The 16110-nt window shown below is 40.7% G+C and overlaps 3 protein-coding genes across 6 annotated transcripts; all 3 read right to left on the bottom strand.

Moving 5' to 3' along the window:
• Window positions 1-1072: 1072 nt before the first annotated feature.
• LOC125596911 lies at window positions 1073-7279 on the bottom strand. The gene is made up of 5 exons (XM_048771911.1): window positions 2514-7279; window positions 1781-1790; window positions 1489-1695; window positions 1328-1417; window positions 1073-1234 (listed from the first exon to the last, which is right to left on the bottom strand). The coding sequence occupies exons 1-5, from the start codon at window positions 7277-7279 to the stop codon at window positions 1073-1075; spliced, it is 5235 nt and encodes a 1744-aa protein (XP_048627868.1).
• On the bottom strand, window positions 1837-11550 carry LOC125596908 (DNA polymerase I B, chloroplastic/mitochondrial-like). Of its 4 annotated transcripts, none has more exons than XM_048771903.1 (10): window positions 11280-11550; window positions 10337-10949; window positions 10048-10239; window positions 9255-9934; window positions 8684-9164; window positions 8495-8590; window positions 8195-8287; window positions 7916-8110; window positions 7620-7800; window positions 1837-2472 (listed from the first exon to the last, which is right to left on the bottom strand). In XM_048771903.1, the coding sequence occupies exons 1-9, from the start codon at window positions 11390-11392 to the stop codon at window positions 7657-7659; spliced, it is 2607 nt and encodes an 868-aa protein (XP_048627860.1). In that variant the 5' UTR covers window positions 11393-11550; the 3' UTR covers window positions 1837-2472; window positions 7620-7656. The 4 variants fall into 4 exon arrangements, with proteins under 4 accessions (XP_048627860.1, XP_048627862.1, XP_048627861.1 ...); XM_048771905.1 differs by having other exon boundaries at window positions 1837-2103; XM_048771904.1 differs by having other exon boundaries at window positions 1837-2500; window positions 7648-7800.
• Window positions 11551-12922: 1372 nt separating this feature from the next.
• Window positions 12923-16074, bottom strand: LOC106356078 (probable serine/threonine-protein kinase PBL23). The gene is made up of 4 exons (XM_048771910.1): window positions 16071-16074; window positions 15331-15512; window positions 15057-15246; window positions 12923-14824 (listed from the first exon to the last, which is right to left on the bottom strand). Exons 1-4 carry the CDS (start codon window positions 16072-16074, stop codon window positions 14361-14363), a joined length of 840 nt encoding a protein of 279 aa, XP_048627867.1. The 3' UTR covers window positions 12923-14360.
• Between the last annotated feature and the right edge of the window lie 36 nt (window positions 16075-16110).

The raw sequence follows: 16110 nt of genomic DNA, 5'->3' as shown, positions 1-16110 counted from the left end.
AATAAGAACATGAATATATCCGAAAATTTTGGTTTTCATTTGGTTCCTATTCTGTTTCGGCTATTTCAGATAATTCGGAAAAAGGTATATTGATAAACTATCAAATAATTAAGATGATTCGGATAAAAGTATTAGATAATAAAATTATTTTGAATGTTTTTAATAAAAATATCTAGATACCTTCGATTACTTTTGGATAATTTCATTAGTTTGGATACTTTTAGTTAAAACAATTTCAAAAGGATACGTTTAATATTCTTTTATTTACTTTAGGATAGACAGTTTTGATTTAGTGTTTGGTTTTATTAATTTTTGGATTTATCAAACTAAAGCATTGATTATAAATTTATGAGTTATAAGCATTGGTTATGAACTCAAATCAGTAACGAGACTAAGCTATGGTTAGAGCCTTGTCGACTAAGCTATTTAATTCTATAACAATGATACCGTTCAGCTGAAAAACTAGGCTATAACAATGATGTTGTTCAGCTGAAAGAGTTAGTCTCGTTACTGATTAGAGCCTTCTTCGATGTGCTTTTTATTCTTCATGTTCTCTCGTTACTGATCATTGATGTCTCGTTACATCAATAGACTAGAATAGACATCAAACTGTATTGATCATGTTTGTAATATGTTTGGTCGTGCAGACAGAAGTAGAATATTCCGACGGGCTGATCCGCAAAGGTCTATTAATATTGCGGTATGGGATTTGGGTTTGTCATCTCAGAGACTGCAGCCTGCGTGGACCTGACCCACGGTGTTGCGATACAAGACGGATAAACCAGTTTGCCATCTCTATGTGAAACCATACAAGCATCAACGTTTAACACTAGAAGGCTGGAGAAACTGTCAAAAGCCTAACATTTACTTACACGAGCCATGCGTCTTAACAAAACTGTTTCAATACAGTTAGCTTTCATAGTGATAAGCAAAGTGAGCGTTTCTTTTTTTCCCGCATATGAACATATTTTTTACAAAGCTGATGAGCTAAACAAAAACAAACCTAGAGCAACGCCTCGTAGTTAAGCTTTCAGTTAGCCGAGAAGAAAAGAATAGCGTAGCTCCATTCATCTTACTTAGCAGCATACCAGTTCTGAGCACACTTGGCATCAACAGACAAATCGACTGAGAGAATGTTCTTGCCGTTGAATGGTCTACACATGCAGTCCACAACTATGGATTTAGCTAACTCGGCTGATTCACTTGGTCCTTCCAAGATTACTTCATCATGAACCTGTTTCCACAAGAGTAATCCAAAAAACAATCATTTAGTTATGATTTGAGCCTAAACATGGTTATGTGAAGAGTCTGTGTGTCTAGTGTTTACTTGTAGAAGCAGCTTCCAACCAAGCTCGTTTAAACGTTCATTTGTTGTTATCTCCAGCATAGCGCACATAGCAACATCAGCCGCACTTCCCTGTAGTAATGAGGGTTTAAAATCTAGGAAGTGGAAGACGGTTAAAGAAAAGATGATGGGGGCAAACAGACCTGAACAGGAGTGTTGATTGCTGCTCGTTCGATATGGTTCTTTTGGGCACGTGAACGGTACGCAGGGAACTTACGAGCCCTTCCCAACAAAGTCAGCACATACCCATTTTGTATAGCTTCTTTCTTGCGTAGTTCTTGCCATTTCCGGACTTCTTGTCTGTCATTATACCAGAGATTAACTGTCTCTTGAGCTTCTTCTACCGAAACCTGAAGTGTGGAAATGAGCCTTTGTAAGCTTATTATCAGAACTCAAGCATGTTGGTATCAACTCAAAGAGGTTAGTTTATAGTACCTTCCAGTCTCTAGAAAGTGATACGTTTTACGTATCAATTTGTTGGAAATCAGAAAGAAAGATGAAAACTCGTTGTATTACGGATTTAGAATCGTACAAAAGATATTCTTCTCTCAAGTTTCTCTCTCTTTTGTCACTACTCAAATCCTACAAAAAGCATAAAACCCTCACACCCTTATCCCTCCTACTTTATAGCCTAGGAAAGGTCATACATCCACTCGACAGACCACGTGATACCGTTGCCCACACGTGTGAAAGATCCTCCTCCTCTCCAAGCTTTATTCTCACTTGCTTACTTCTAGAATGAACGCTCCACAACGAACCAACCCGTTATGGGCCAAAGCCTCTTACCCAAACGCTTCACTTTCGGCCGGGACGAGACTACTTTGATACGTTTTACGTATCAATTTGTTGGAAATCAGAAAGAAAGATGAAAACTCGTTGTATTACGGATTTAGAATCGTACAAAAGATATTCTTCTCTCAAGTTTCTCTCTCTTTTGTCACTACTCAAATCCTACAAAAAGCATAAAACCCTCACACCCTTATCCCTCCTACTTTATAGCCTAGGAAAGGTCATACATCCACTCGACAGACCACGTGATACCGTTGCCCACACGTGTGAAAGATCCTCCTCCTCTCCAAGCTTTATTCTCACTTGCTTACTTCTAGAATGAACGCTCCACAACGAACCAACCCGTTATGGGCCAAAGCCTCTTACCCAAACGCTTCACTTTCGGCCTTTGCGTTGGTACTGGTACAGAATAGGAGGCTTGATGATTCCATACGTATCAATACCCCCTTCAACCAAATTGACCTTGTCCTCAAGGTCGAAGTTAGGATACTGCGCCCTGATCACATTACTCCACTCCCAAGAACTGTCGAATGCCGGTAATCCTTTCCACTTGATAAGGACCTCTTCTTGACCTGAGATCACGTTCTTCCTAGTTCCCAGTATTGCCTCTGGTTCAGCAATCATTTCTCCCTCCTCAGTCAGTTGTGGTGGAATAGAAACTGAATCCACCACCTCTCCTTCCAACTTTTTTAGCTGTGATACGTGAAAAGTTGGGTGGATCTTTGCTTCTTCCGGAAGGTGTAGCCTGTAGGCAACCTTTCCTACCCTTGATGCTATCTCATAAGGACCATAGAACCGGGCAGCTAGCTTCTCATTACTTCTTCTAGCCAGTGTGTGCTGTCGGTATGGCCTAAGCTTCAGAAAGACTTTATCTCCCACTTCAAACTCAACTTCCCTCCTACGCCCATCAGCCCTGTTCTTCATGGTCTGTTGGGCTTTGTGTAAATGTTCTCTCAGCAGCTCAATCATCGCATCACGCTCCAACAGTTTCTCTTCCAATTCTGCGTTACTAGTCGATCCCTGCTCATATTTGATTAAAGCAGGAGGATCTCGACCATAGAGGGCTTGAAATGGTGACATCTGAATGGTTGAATGGTAGGCAGTGTTGTAACTTAGCTCCGCCCACATCAAGTATTTGCCCCACTCCTTCGGTTTGTCACTGGAAAAGCACCGCAAGTAGGTCTCCAGTCCTCTGTTGGTTACTTCCGTTTGTCCGTCTGATTGGGGATGGTAGGCAGTACTGAAACAGAGTCTCGTCCCGGCCAGTTTAAACAATTCCTTCCAGAACTGGCTCGTGAATACCCTGTCGCGGTCACAGACTATCGTCCTTGGAAACCCGTGCAGCTTCAAGACCTCTTGCGCAAACACCCCTGCCACGTCTACAGCAGAGTATGGGTGTTTGAGTTTGATGAAATGCGCATATTTCGTCAGCCTATCCACGACAACCATGATTGAGTTATACCCTTCAGAACGCGGAAGACCCTCTACGAAGTCCATCGATACGTCATCCCAAACCTTCTCTGGCACTGGTAGTGGTTGTAGCAATCCCCCAGGAGCTAAGGTTGAATACTTGTGCCTCTGACAAGTGAGACACGAAGCCACAAATCTCTTAATATCTGTCATCATCCCCTTCCAGTAAAACACGTCCCCTATCCTCTTCTGCGTCCTTAGAACCCCTCCATGCCCTCCTATTTTCCCACAGTGGAACTCTTCCATTATGGTCTTGATGACACTGGAGTTTTGAGGAATAACCAGCTTGCCTTTGCGCAAGAGCCTCCCTTGTACCACTGAGTAATCCTTGTGTTCTCCAGATCCTTCTTTAACAGCTTCTCGTATGGCCAGCATCTCAGGATCCCTGTCCACCAGTTCAGATAACTCCTCCAGTTGAATTGATGTAGGGATCGTAAGAGCTAATAACTCCGGCCCCCATTCTCTCCTTGAAAGAGCATCAGCAGCTTTATTTTCCAACCCTGGCTTGTACTGTATCTCGAAATCAAATCCAAGCAATTTAGTTAACCATCTTTGGTACTCCAAGTTCACCTCTCTCTGCTCCAACAGGAACTTGAGACTCTTCTGGTCTGTTCTGATTATGAACCTCCTCCCCAGCAAGTAATGCCTCCACTTCTGCACTGCTAGCACAATGGCCATGAGCTCTCGCTCATATACGGATTTGAGGCGCTGACGGTCTGATAGGGCCTGACTAAAATATGCCAACGGTCTCTGCTGCTGCATCAAAACAGCCCCCAACCCCACGCCTGAGGCATCAGATTCCAACACAAATACTTCCTCGAAATTCGGCAGAGCCAAGACTGGGGTGGTAGCCATCGCCTTCTTCAGAGCCTCAAAGGCTAATGTAGCTTCAACCCTCCACAAAAATTGATCCTTCCTCAACAGTTCGGTAAGAGGCCTTGCTATGATCCCGTAATCTCTTACGAACTTCCGGTAGTAACCTGTTAGCCCTAAGAACCCTCTCAATCCCCTGATATTCTTAGGTAACGGCCACTCCTCCATTGCTCGAACCTTCTCCTTGTCTGCAGCTACCCCCTCTTCTGTAATTATATACCCCAAATACTCTATCCTCTTACTCCCGAAAGTGCACTTCTTTCTATTAGCATACAACTGATGTCGCTCAAGCTGCTGCAAGACTATCTTCAAGTGAGCCTTGTGGTCTTCCTCATTCTCACTGTAGACTAATATGTCGTCAAAGAATACTAAGACAAACTTGCGCAGCCAAGGACGGAACACATCGTTCATGATGGACTGAAAGGTAGCCGGTGCATTGGACAAGCCAAAGGGCATTACGAGGAATTCGTAATGACCATCGTGAGTTCTGAACGCCGTCTTCGGCACATCTTCTGACTTGACCAGGATCTGATGATACCCTGATCTGAGGTCGAGTTTCGAAAACACCTTGGCCCCCTGCAACTCATCAAGCAGAAGATCGATCATGGGAATTGGGTATCGGTCTGGTACTGTCACCTTGTTGAGTGCTCTGTAATCCACACAGAACCTCCAGCTTCCATCCTTCTTCCTTACCAATAAGACCGGACTAGAAAAAGGACTGTTGCTTTCTTGTATGATCCCTGCTGCCAGCATTACCGCTATCTGCCTCTCAATCTCTTCTTTCTGCACATGCGGGTATCTAAAGGGCCGCACGCTCACTGGATTGGCTCCTGCTTCCAGAGTTATCGCGTGTTCCTTTCCCCTAGACGGTGGTAGTCCTTGCGGCTCTTGAAAGGTTCCCCCAAACTCACTTTCAACCCACTGATACTCACTCCTCAACCGTTCAGGCTCTCCTCCGCCGACTGTCTGCATACTGCTCAACTCCACCATGTATCCTTCTCCTTCATTTTCCATAGCCTTCCACAATGCCTTAAGAGACACCTGCGCAGAGAAAAGGCTAGGATCTCCTTGTAACGTCACAGTTTCCTTACCCAATTGAAACTTCATCCATTGTAGCTTCCAATTAGAGCGAGTTTCCCCCAACGTTTCCAACCATTGTATCCCTAGAATCACATCAGCCATGCCCAACTCTAGAGGTAAGAAGCTGGACGTCACCGTGCATTCTGGAAGTTGTAGCTCCACTTCGTCACACACGCCTCCTCCTTTCACTGTTAACCCTGCTCCCACCATCACTCCGTAGCCTTTAGTGGTACTGCGAGGGATTGACAGTTTCTTGACCAGCTCCTCCGAAATAAAGTTGTGGGTAGCGCCGCTATCGATCAACACCACCACTTCTTCGCCTGCGACTCTCCCTTTGAGTTTGATCGTATGCGGTGATGAAAGACCCACTACGGAGTTTACCGACAGCTCCGCTACTTCGGTGAACTCTTCTTCTTCTGAATCCCTCATCTCCGTCATCTCTTCCGGCAGTTCTATCTCCGTTCCATTCTCGTTCACTAGCAGCACCGACAGCTCCTTCCTTGGACATATGTGATTTGCGGTGAACTTCTCGTCGCACTTGAAACACAGACCTTCCGCCTTCCATTTGGCAACCTCCGCCGCTGTTAATCGACGGAAAGGTGGCTTCAATCTCCCGTGATTCATCTGAGTCTGCGTTCTAGGGGTTGCTCCTCGCGAGGTGTTTGATTGCTGAGAATAAGACCCACTGCTCTTGGGCTTAAATGAATTCGGCCCAGTACTCTTCTCATAAGTGGACCTTGACCCCTTTGAGTATCCTCCAGATGAATGAGAGCCCACAGACGATTGAGGCCCACCAGGCACCTCCGGTGTCGACCATTCCTCCACCGTCTTGGCCACACTCATCATTTTCTTCAATCCTCTCGAGTCAAACATCCTCACCCCCGCTCGGATCTTAGGCTTCAACCCGACCATGAACGCCATCTCCAGCACTGCTTCCGTCAACTCTGGCGCGTTGGAGGCTAGCGACACAAACTCCCGACAAAAGTCCTTCACCGACCCTTCCTGTCGGAGTGTGAGTAGCCTCTCTCCGGCCGTCGTGTCAGGAGTTTCAGAAAAATTCTCCAAAACCCTTTCTCTCATCTGGGCCCAACTCTCGAATGGGTAACGATCCCTTTCCCACCGGTACCACATAAGAGCGTCATCGACAAAGCACATCCGTACCGCCTTGAGTTTGGCCTCTTCCGAGAACTCTTCGATCTCAAAATACTGGTCGACTCGCAGAACCCACCCCTCGACTCCTTCACCATCGAACTCTGGAATCTTCATTCGACGAGTTAAGGGATGGATCGCCATCTGGTACACCTCCGCCGGTATGGTTTGACTCGTAAGGGTCTCCTCGCGTACGGAAACCTCCTTCTGTTTCAACCCTTCTACGTCATGGTGTTTGATCGTGATGGGTTTTCCCGTGTTACTCGCCTCACCCTCGCCGGAATCTTCCACTCCGGTCTTTCCCAGAGAAGGACTTCCTTCGATCTGAAGCCCTTTCCCTTTTTCCGCTTCCTTCAACCTCTTCCTCGTTTCTTCCTCCTCACGGAACCGCTTCTCCATCTGCTCCAGAAAAGAGAATCTGCCCATCTGCTCTTGGACTGCAACCATGGCCAGTTCCAGGGATCTGACTCTGTCCCCTTCCTGCCGTTGCTCCACAACCAGCGATGTCAGCTTCCCTACTTCTTGTTGCAGGTTTTCGAGCGCCTGTTCCATGTCTGCTTTCTTTGGCGGCATGATCTTCCCGGTCACGTACGGCTCTGATACCACTTTGATACGTTTTACGTATCAATTTGTTGGAAATCAGAAAGAAAGATGAAAACTCGTTGTATTACGGATTTAGAATCGTACAAAAGATATTCTTCTCTCAAGTTTCTCTCTCTTTTGTCACTACTCAAATCCTACAAAAAGCATAAAACCCTCACACCCTTATCCCTCCTACTTTATAGCCTAGGAAAGGTCATACATCCACTCGACAGACCACGTGATACCGTTGCCCACACGTGTGAAAGATCCTCCTCCTCTCCAAGCTTTATTCTCACTTGCTTACTTCTAGAATGAACGCTCCACAACGAACCAACCCGTTATGGGCCAAAGCCTCTTACCCAAACGCTTCACTTTCGGCCTTTGCGTTGGTACTGGTACAGAATAGGAGGCTTGATGATTCCATACGTATCAGAAAGCCCAATAGCAGTCTTCCCATAAGCAATCGAAAAATTGAGCATCTTAGCTTTTCTTCTCTCGGAAGCAAAGGCGTCCTGAGTAAGTAACAAAACATTTTGTTAAATCAAGCACAAATTTTAGTTTCTTAGCACCATAGATATTAGACTTAAAACTTTAGAATCTATTTGTTTCACATGAAGGAGAAGTAACCTTTAATAATGGCACTGGTGGCTTCTCCTGTCCAGGTTGTGGATGCCATTCAAGGAGCACTTCACCATTTTCGACAGCTTCACGAATATGTGGATACATATTCATGGCTGTTCTTGAGTGAAAGTCACCACCGGCCACGAAAGCTTCCATCATGCTTTTGCAACGAGCAAGATGTGCCAGAATCCTAAGTTCCAGCTGTTAGATAGATATATCGCATCAGTCAAGAAGCGAATGTCAACGTACTAGTCATCATAGAAGATAAGAGCTTTATATTTTCACCTGCCCATAATCAGCAACAATGAGAGAATTTCCAGGTGACGCTATAAAGGCCTGACGGATCTTGTACCGATCTTTCTCCAACGCAGGTTGGTTCTAGACAGCGAGAACAGAAAACTTTACTAACAAATTCTAGGATATAATCACAAGACCATAAGTACTATAACTCCATGTACAAAGATTAGTTGCTTATCAGAGCACAACATTTTCTAATTTTATGAAAGGTTTCACCAGTACAGAGAGTAGGAAGCTTAGTTACTTAATTGATTCATTCAAGCTAAGTCTAAAGTTCATGCCATGTACCTGCAAATTTGGCCTTCTAGCTGACAACCGCCCAGTTTCAGTGTTGATATTCAGGGAGCAGTGGACACGACCATCTTTGCCAGACACATTACTTCCCTGCAATATAGAAAAATCAGGGAACTAATCAAGTAACCTGTAAGGATAAGCTATTGGAAAGAATTAAGATTAGTTTTACAAGAAAAATTATACCTGCAAGGGAAGAATAAAATTTGATATTAAAGAATCAATGGAGCAAACTTCGCATAATGAAGCAATTGCATGGCAAGCCTCCTTTCCACTTTCACCCCCACCAAACGCATCAAACGCTGTTCCAAAAGCAGATGTGTCTGATTCAACAGATGTATCTGAGTTCTCCGTTTCCAAAATTTCATCTGGTAGCGACATAAACTCCTCATCTCCTCCGATGTTTTCTTCTAGAGAATTATCATCTGCAGCGAGCTCTGTAAAGTCATACGCTGCAGAGACTTTCCCAGCTAAGGCTTTCAAAGTAGCTCCACTAACAGAAGGCCACCCTGAGGCGGTGAACTTTTCAGTAGGCAAAGGACTGTCACTAATCCTATGCAGTTTGATATTCCTGAACTTTGTGGCTCTTTTTTTGCCTTCTTCAATCACATTGTCAACATTGGGGACTTTGAAAAGTTTTTCATATGGAAGATCCTCACCATTACAACTGTAACATAATAATATAACAAAACTAGTGTTAGATATAGTACATGTCAACTTCCAGTGCACTTCAGATGAAGATTTAGAAGAAGCATACCTATTAGTAATGCCACCGAAAAATAGCTGTCTTAATTGAGTGTCACTGCCAACGTTCATATGCTTTGCATCAGGACAATGCTTGGAGGCCCAACTCCTGAACCTAGAAACAGCAACTTCCTGTTCTGCCTTGGCTACAATCTCAATCTGCGCAAGATACTCCCTATCTACTAGCATCCCCTCCGCTTCCATTGTAGCGAGAAGCTCACCAAAAGGTTGCCAATACTCTTGGTAGAAATCAAACATGTTCTTTCCCGAAACTAGCTTCCCATCAAGAAACCATTTCTTCGCCTGCAGTTGTTTCTTCATGCTCTCGTAAAGCTTTAGCGTGCTTATCGAATCCAGCGCAGAGTAGGAAATCCAAGCTTCTCGATCATCCTTTTGCAGCTCTTCAACAGGTGGGATGACCACCACTTTCCCCTCGGTTCCATCTTTCTTCAGTTTTCCCTTGCCGAAGATCGTCTTCATTGATGTTTTACCGAATAGTTCTGCTTCCTCCTTTGTATCAGTTCCCCCGAGAACTCTTGGGTCGCTTGTGAGTGCTTCCAGAGAATAACCACCCGATGTCTGTCTAGACGAATCCCACAACCGTGCCATGCGCATTGTATCACCATGAAAACCAGAAAGCTTGATTCCGTAGTTTCTTATAATGTGGTTATCAAAGCTGTAGTTATGCCATACCTATAAGTTCAAAGAAAAACAAGACATGAGTCAGAAGTTGTGAGGGCCTTCAACTAAACAAAGGAGAGGCAAACTGAAGAACAGCAGCAAGTTGTTTTTGAGTTTAAGCTCACTTTTTTAATGGATGAGTCTTCGAAAAAAGGCTTAAACTCAGCCAAGACATCCTTGCCATTTTCGCCAAGAACATCCACCCATATACATGATTTTCCATCTCCAAAGTCTGCTTCTGATCCACAATATATACTGAAACATATAAGCTCACCATGGTCCACAGGTGTTTCACTCTTTACATCAATCCTCGACACCTGAGGAATTGATAATCAGAAAAACAAAATCATTACTACCAGATGCGTTTATAAGCCAAGAGCATTAGCAATGTAACAGCAAACAGTGGCCACATACCTCTGTATCGCAAGCATGGACAAGATCCCTATATTGATTCACGAGCTTAGCCACAATTTCCTTTGCGGTAGACACATTATCCACAACACGAACCCTGTTATATATCTTTGTGAGGTTCGCACGGACTTTGGACAGGTCGGTCCGTTTTCCCACTTTGGAAATGGTTACCGTATTCTTGTCATCTATCTTCTCCCCAGCCTTAACATTCTTCCTTGGCAACGCTACGAGAGGTCCTCTTTGACTCTTCTGTAGCGCAAAGCCATTCATCTCTCTATCAACCGTTGTAACAACGTCACCTCTGGATTCTAGCTGGTTCTCCAAGGTCTGGTAGTTTCCATAATCTATCTTTGGGACGAAGCTTCTGAAATAGTTACTGCCGTTACCAGAAGCATCATCCTGATTGACTTCCCCTTTTCTCCAAGCACTTACAGCTCCGGTTAGTTTCACAGTTGGTGGAACCATTATGGCAGTCTTAGATCCAACACTAAGTTTCCACTCTCCACTAAACTCAACGGTAGAAGACCCTTGACGACCTGAGTGCTGAAACCCATGGGAACCACCAGAAGCTGTAGCAGTGCAATATCTAGCATTTCCATTTGTGATAACTACTTTTCTGCAAAATCATAAGCACCAAAGAAAATGGTATTACCAACATATAGAGAACACCATCAAGCTCTAACCTTTAGATACATTGCTCTACTTAACCAAAAGGGTTGAAACAGAGAACTTTAACATTCAAAGTATGAAACTTTAACAGGAACACATTAGCCTATAAATGAGAAACTAAGTACCCAATATAGCAAATACAGCTTTACATGCTTCTTCAATTATAAAACTATCAAACAGACGCTATTGAGGAATAAGTAAAGATGAGTTCTTTTTAATGAACCCTTCAACAAGAGCACACGAAATGAGAGGGAGAAGAGATAGAACGGTGTGAAACCTGGTAAGGATTCTATGGTGAGGAACGAGTAACGAAAGAACGGAAGAAGAAGCGCGAGGACGGCGCGAGACCCAGAAAGAAGAGGGAGAGAAGTGGCGGAGAGAGACCCCCATGGCCGCAAGTGAAGATAGTCTTCCCAGCTTGAAGGGATTTTGCGTCGTCTCTTCAAAAGGAAGGGATAAAAAAAGAAAAGGGTTTAGTGGTGGCGAGTTTTGTCGTTTCTCACAGAGCTGAGCTGGTCGCCATTACCTCCATGGCTAACCCTTTAAACCCTTACTTTCCCCCTTTTCCTTAATTAATTGTCTGTATTTATTATCCACTTAACACACAAAACAGAACATCTTGTCCGAAAAGTTTGGATTTTTAATTGGGTTTTTAGTGATAAATCTTCCTAACTAAAGATTTATCAACTAAAGATTTTTCGTAAAACATCTCCTCAACTTATTATCTTGTAATTTAATCCCCAAGTTCTATTCCGTTAGATTTTGTTACCTTCCGTCTATTGTTCTGTTATTTATAGACGGATGTTGTTTACACATAAAGACAGAGTTTCATTTTAGTGATAAATCCTCCAACTAAAGATTTTTTGTAAAAAATCCTTCAATTTACTATCTTGTAATTTAACCCCTCAAATCTATTTCGTTAGATTTTGTTACCTCTGTTATTGTTCTGTTATTTATGAACGGATACTGTTTACATACAAACGTAGAGTTTCATTAAATTATAAAACATGTTTTCTTTATTAAATGAAATAGAGCAGACAATGAAGCTCAAAATCCCAAATCGAAAGTTAGATGTTCCAAAATAGCAATGCGAAAACCATAAAAGACTATAAAACATTGAAAAAGACCATAAAACAGAACATTGAAAAAGATAACACTACTTTAGACAAAAAAAAATAGCGTTGTCTACTCTTTATTTATGATCTTTTTCAATGCTTTGTTTTGTTAGGGGTAGGCAAAAAAAACAGAACAGAACCGAATCAAATCGAACGAACCAAAACGAAAATTATTCAAACCAAACTAAACTAATTATGGTTTACTTACTTTGGTTGAAAAAAAAATTCTAGAAACGAATTAACCAAACCAAACCAAAGTGCCAGTCCTACAACTTATAATATTTATATTAGGTTCAAAGATAATAATCTAAAATATGAAAATATCATCTTTATGTTTGGTTTTACATTTAAATACAAAAAAAATTAATGATTTAGTGTCAAACGATGATTTCTTTTATTTTTTACAAATTAAATTTTCATAACCAAACTAGAACAAAAATAAAAATTAACTCGACTAAACACATTTTAAAAAGAAAACATGTTTTTTTAGGTTTAGATGAAACTTTGCGTTTGTGTGTAAACAATATCCGTTCATTTATAACAGAACAATAGACCGAGGTAACAAAATCTAACAAAATAGAACTTGAGGGGTTAAATTACAAGAAAACAAGTTGAGGGGATTTTTTTCGAAAATATTTAGTTGGGGGGGGGGGGGGGATTCATCACTAAAATGAAACTCTGCGTAAACGATATATGTCCAATAAATAACGAAACAATAGACGGAGGGTAACAAAATCTAACAACATCGAACTTGAGGAGATAAATTACAAGATAACAAGTTGGGGGGATTTTTTACGAAAAATCTTTAGTTGAGGAGATTTATCACTAAAAACCATTTTTAATTCTAAAATCTGATTCTAGTGTTCTGACGATTTGTGCTAGGTCTAGCCAAAAAATATAAAACCTGAAATACAAAATAAATTCAAACCAAAAGTAATCCTATCTAAAAGTAAAAATCAGTGTTTTAAAAATCGTTTTAGTTGGTGTTTAGGCGCTAAGCTCAGTGAACCATGGTGATTACTTTATAAAACGTCTAAATAATTATAATATGATAAAAAATAATTATTATTATTTGTGAATTTATATTAATTAATATATTATAGTATAAAATCTTATCAAAATAAAAATATGAATGTTATTATATATTTAATCAGTCTAATTAATAATCCAGACGTGTGATAAATCATTTTAGACGCTAGATATTGAGTTTCCGTTTAGCGCATAGTAATTTTTTTTAACACTAGTAAAAATATGAATGGATATAAAAAGTTTTAGGTGGTATTTAGACGCTTAATAGAGTATTAGCGCTTAAACGTATTATTCAGAACCTATGCTAGACATAGGCGTTAACAAATCATTTGTTTATCTATTATATATTACATAATTACATTACATATTTCTTTCAATTGTACTTAATTAAAAAATTACTTTGATGAAATATTAAAAAAATGGATATACTAAAAACAAACCGGAGAGAAGAAAAGATTATCACTTATTTAGATAAATTATTGGTAAATATAATATATTTAGTCATTTGATTCAATTGATTTAGACTAATTTGGATCGCTTTAGACAACTAAAATTGTTTAAACTAAATTTAAACCAATTTAAATCGATTAAATCAAACATTTATAAAAATATTTCGAATATGACTAATTTTCCATCTAAGCGAACATCTAGTTGATGTAGGACCAATTTTTTTAGAACATTGATCCTCCATACAGATATAAAACTCTGATGAGAACTAGAAAACTAAACCTAAAAACCTCAAGGCATACATGAACACACCCTACCCATGCCTAATTTGTGCAATGTAAAAGGAGAAAAGTTTGAAACTTGAAACCAAAAATAAATAAATATTCTCAGCAAAAACTCCTCAAATTTCCTAAAACAGATCATTAAAATTACAAATAAGCAACATATTGCTTAAAGCTTAGATTTTTCCTCTCCTTCTTCTCTGTTATCATATGTTTTATTAGTTTGTTTATTAATTATAATAATTCCCCTTGTCTTCTACAGCTTCTGCATCTACTTTGTCTTTGGTCATAGCTAAGTACTCGAGCGCACTAACCACATCACTCATCATTGGTCTCGTTGCTGCTTCTTCTTGAAGACACATCGCTGCAACCGCAAGTGCTTGATACAATCCTATTATTGGGTACTTCCCTTCAAGCAAAGGATCCGCCATTAGCGTGAACTTTCTCCTATCTTTAAACAACGGGCTCGCCTGCGCATTTTAGCAATCATCCATTCAAGAAAACGCCTATAAACAAGAGACTTTGCATGTGAAGTATGTTACTATATATAATTACCCAAGTGACTAGATTCTCTTCTTGAGTTGGTTTTGTCGGGTCGATCACTCTTCTTCCCGTGATCATCTCCAAGAACACTACTCCGAAGCTGTACACATCGGACTTCACAGTGAGCTGTCCGGTGAGAGCATACTCAGGCGCACAGTAGCCGTACGTTCCCATCACTCTGGTCGAGACGTGAGTCTCTCCACCGGTCGGACCGACTTTAGCTAAACCGAAATCCGAAAGCTTCGGGTTGAATTCTTCGTCAAGTAATATGTTGGAGGTTTTGAAGTCTCTATAGATCACAGGAGGATCAGCTGTTTCGTGTAGATACTCAAGCCCTCTCGCTGCTCCTGCTGCAACTTTCATCCTTGTGTCCCAATCCAACGGCTTCTTCTTGTTCCGCACCAATTCTGTAATAATAAAGATTAACTTTCTTACAAAACTATACTCCATTTATTTCACTTTAAAAATATCATTAACTATACAATTTACCATATTTCAACCAATAAAAAAATAGTGAATATTGTTAATAAATTTTTCATTGAAAAAATAAAATAACACTTAAAATGAAACAAAATTTTAACTGTAAAACGACAAGTAATATGAAACGGATGAATTGTAATGTTTTAGATGTATATATACCGAGAAGATGATCTTCTAATGAGCCATTTTGCATATATTCATAGACAAGAATGCGTTGATCACCGTCTGCGCAATAACCAACCAAATTAACAAGGTTTTGATGATGTAAGAGACCCAACATCATGACTTCAACAAGGAATTCTCTGTTCCCTTGGTAGCCATTCCTGTCTAGTTGCTTAACTGCAACAACCTGAATAATGCAAAGAATCAGAACATCAAACCGGAACAGGAATATGAAGGAGATGTTGTAATAAATAGTATGTATATATATTACCTTATCATTGGTTTCTATGTACCCTTTGTAAACCCTTCCGAAACCGCCTTCACCGAGCTGATTCTCAGGATCAAAGTTCCTGGTGGCGACGCTCAGATCTTGGAATGTAAAGATCTGAGCACTGATGTTCCTTCTCCCGAGTTTTGTTATCTCCTCGTATATGTATCTTCGCCTACTACTATCTACATGTACATATGTCAGCTTCTTTTAGATAGAAAAGCTCTAAGGAATCTGAGAATGATAGCTAGGACCTGTTTTAAAAGAGATGTTGTCAAATTCTTTGATGCTTTGTCTCGATGATGATCGTCTGGTAAATCGTCTCTCGGACATACAGCAGAACAAGCAAGTTTTCATCCTGTAATGTATGTTGTTTATATGTATCTGCCTGAATTTTTTTTACTTCAAGAATATGATTTGATTACTAAAGGTTCATGGATGTTCTTGACGACCAAGATTTTTATATTTTCTTTGGTTGTAAGATGGCAAAAGGGTTTGCTGAGAACATAAGATTGGCCTTTGAAGAAACCAAAAGAAGAATCTGGTCTCTTTTGGCCTCAAAAGAAGAAGGAACAACACAACAAATGAGATATTGATTTTGCTACCAAGAACCCTTCCTTATGTTTGACTGTTTACTTTTTGTTTTCTTGACATCAAATGATGATGAGTGTTGGTGAAGAATCCGTTGGAACAGAACTGAGATCAGATAATCTAAATTTGGATTTGTTGTTATGTGTTTTTACCCATTTCCATATTTCTATTAATATCCTCTTCTAGAGTTGA

The sequence above is a fragment of the Brassica napus genome, unplaced genomic scaffold, assembly GCF_020379485.1.
Source record: "Brassica napus cultivar Da-Ae unplaced genomic scaffold, Da-Ae ScsIHWf_1320;HRSCAF=1886, whole genome shotgun sequence".
In the NCBI taxonomy this organism is placed as follows: Eukaryota; Viridiplantae; Streptophyta; class Magnoliopsida; order Brassicales; family Brassicaceae; genus Brassica; species Brassica napus.
This window is presented reverse-complemented; position numbering and strand designations above follow the sequence as displayed.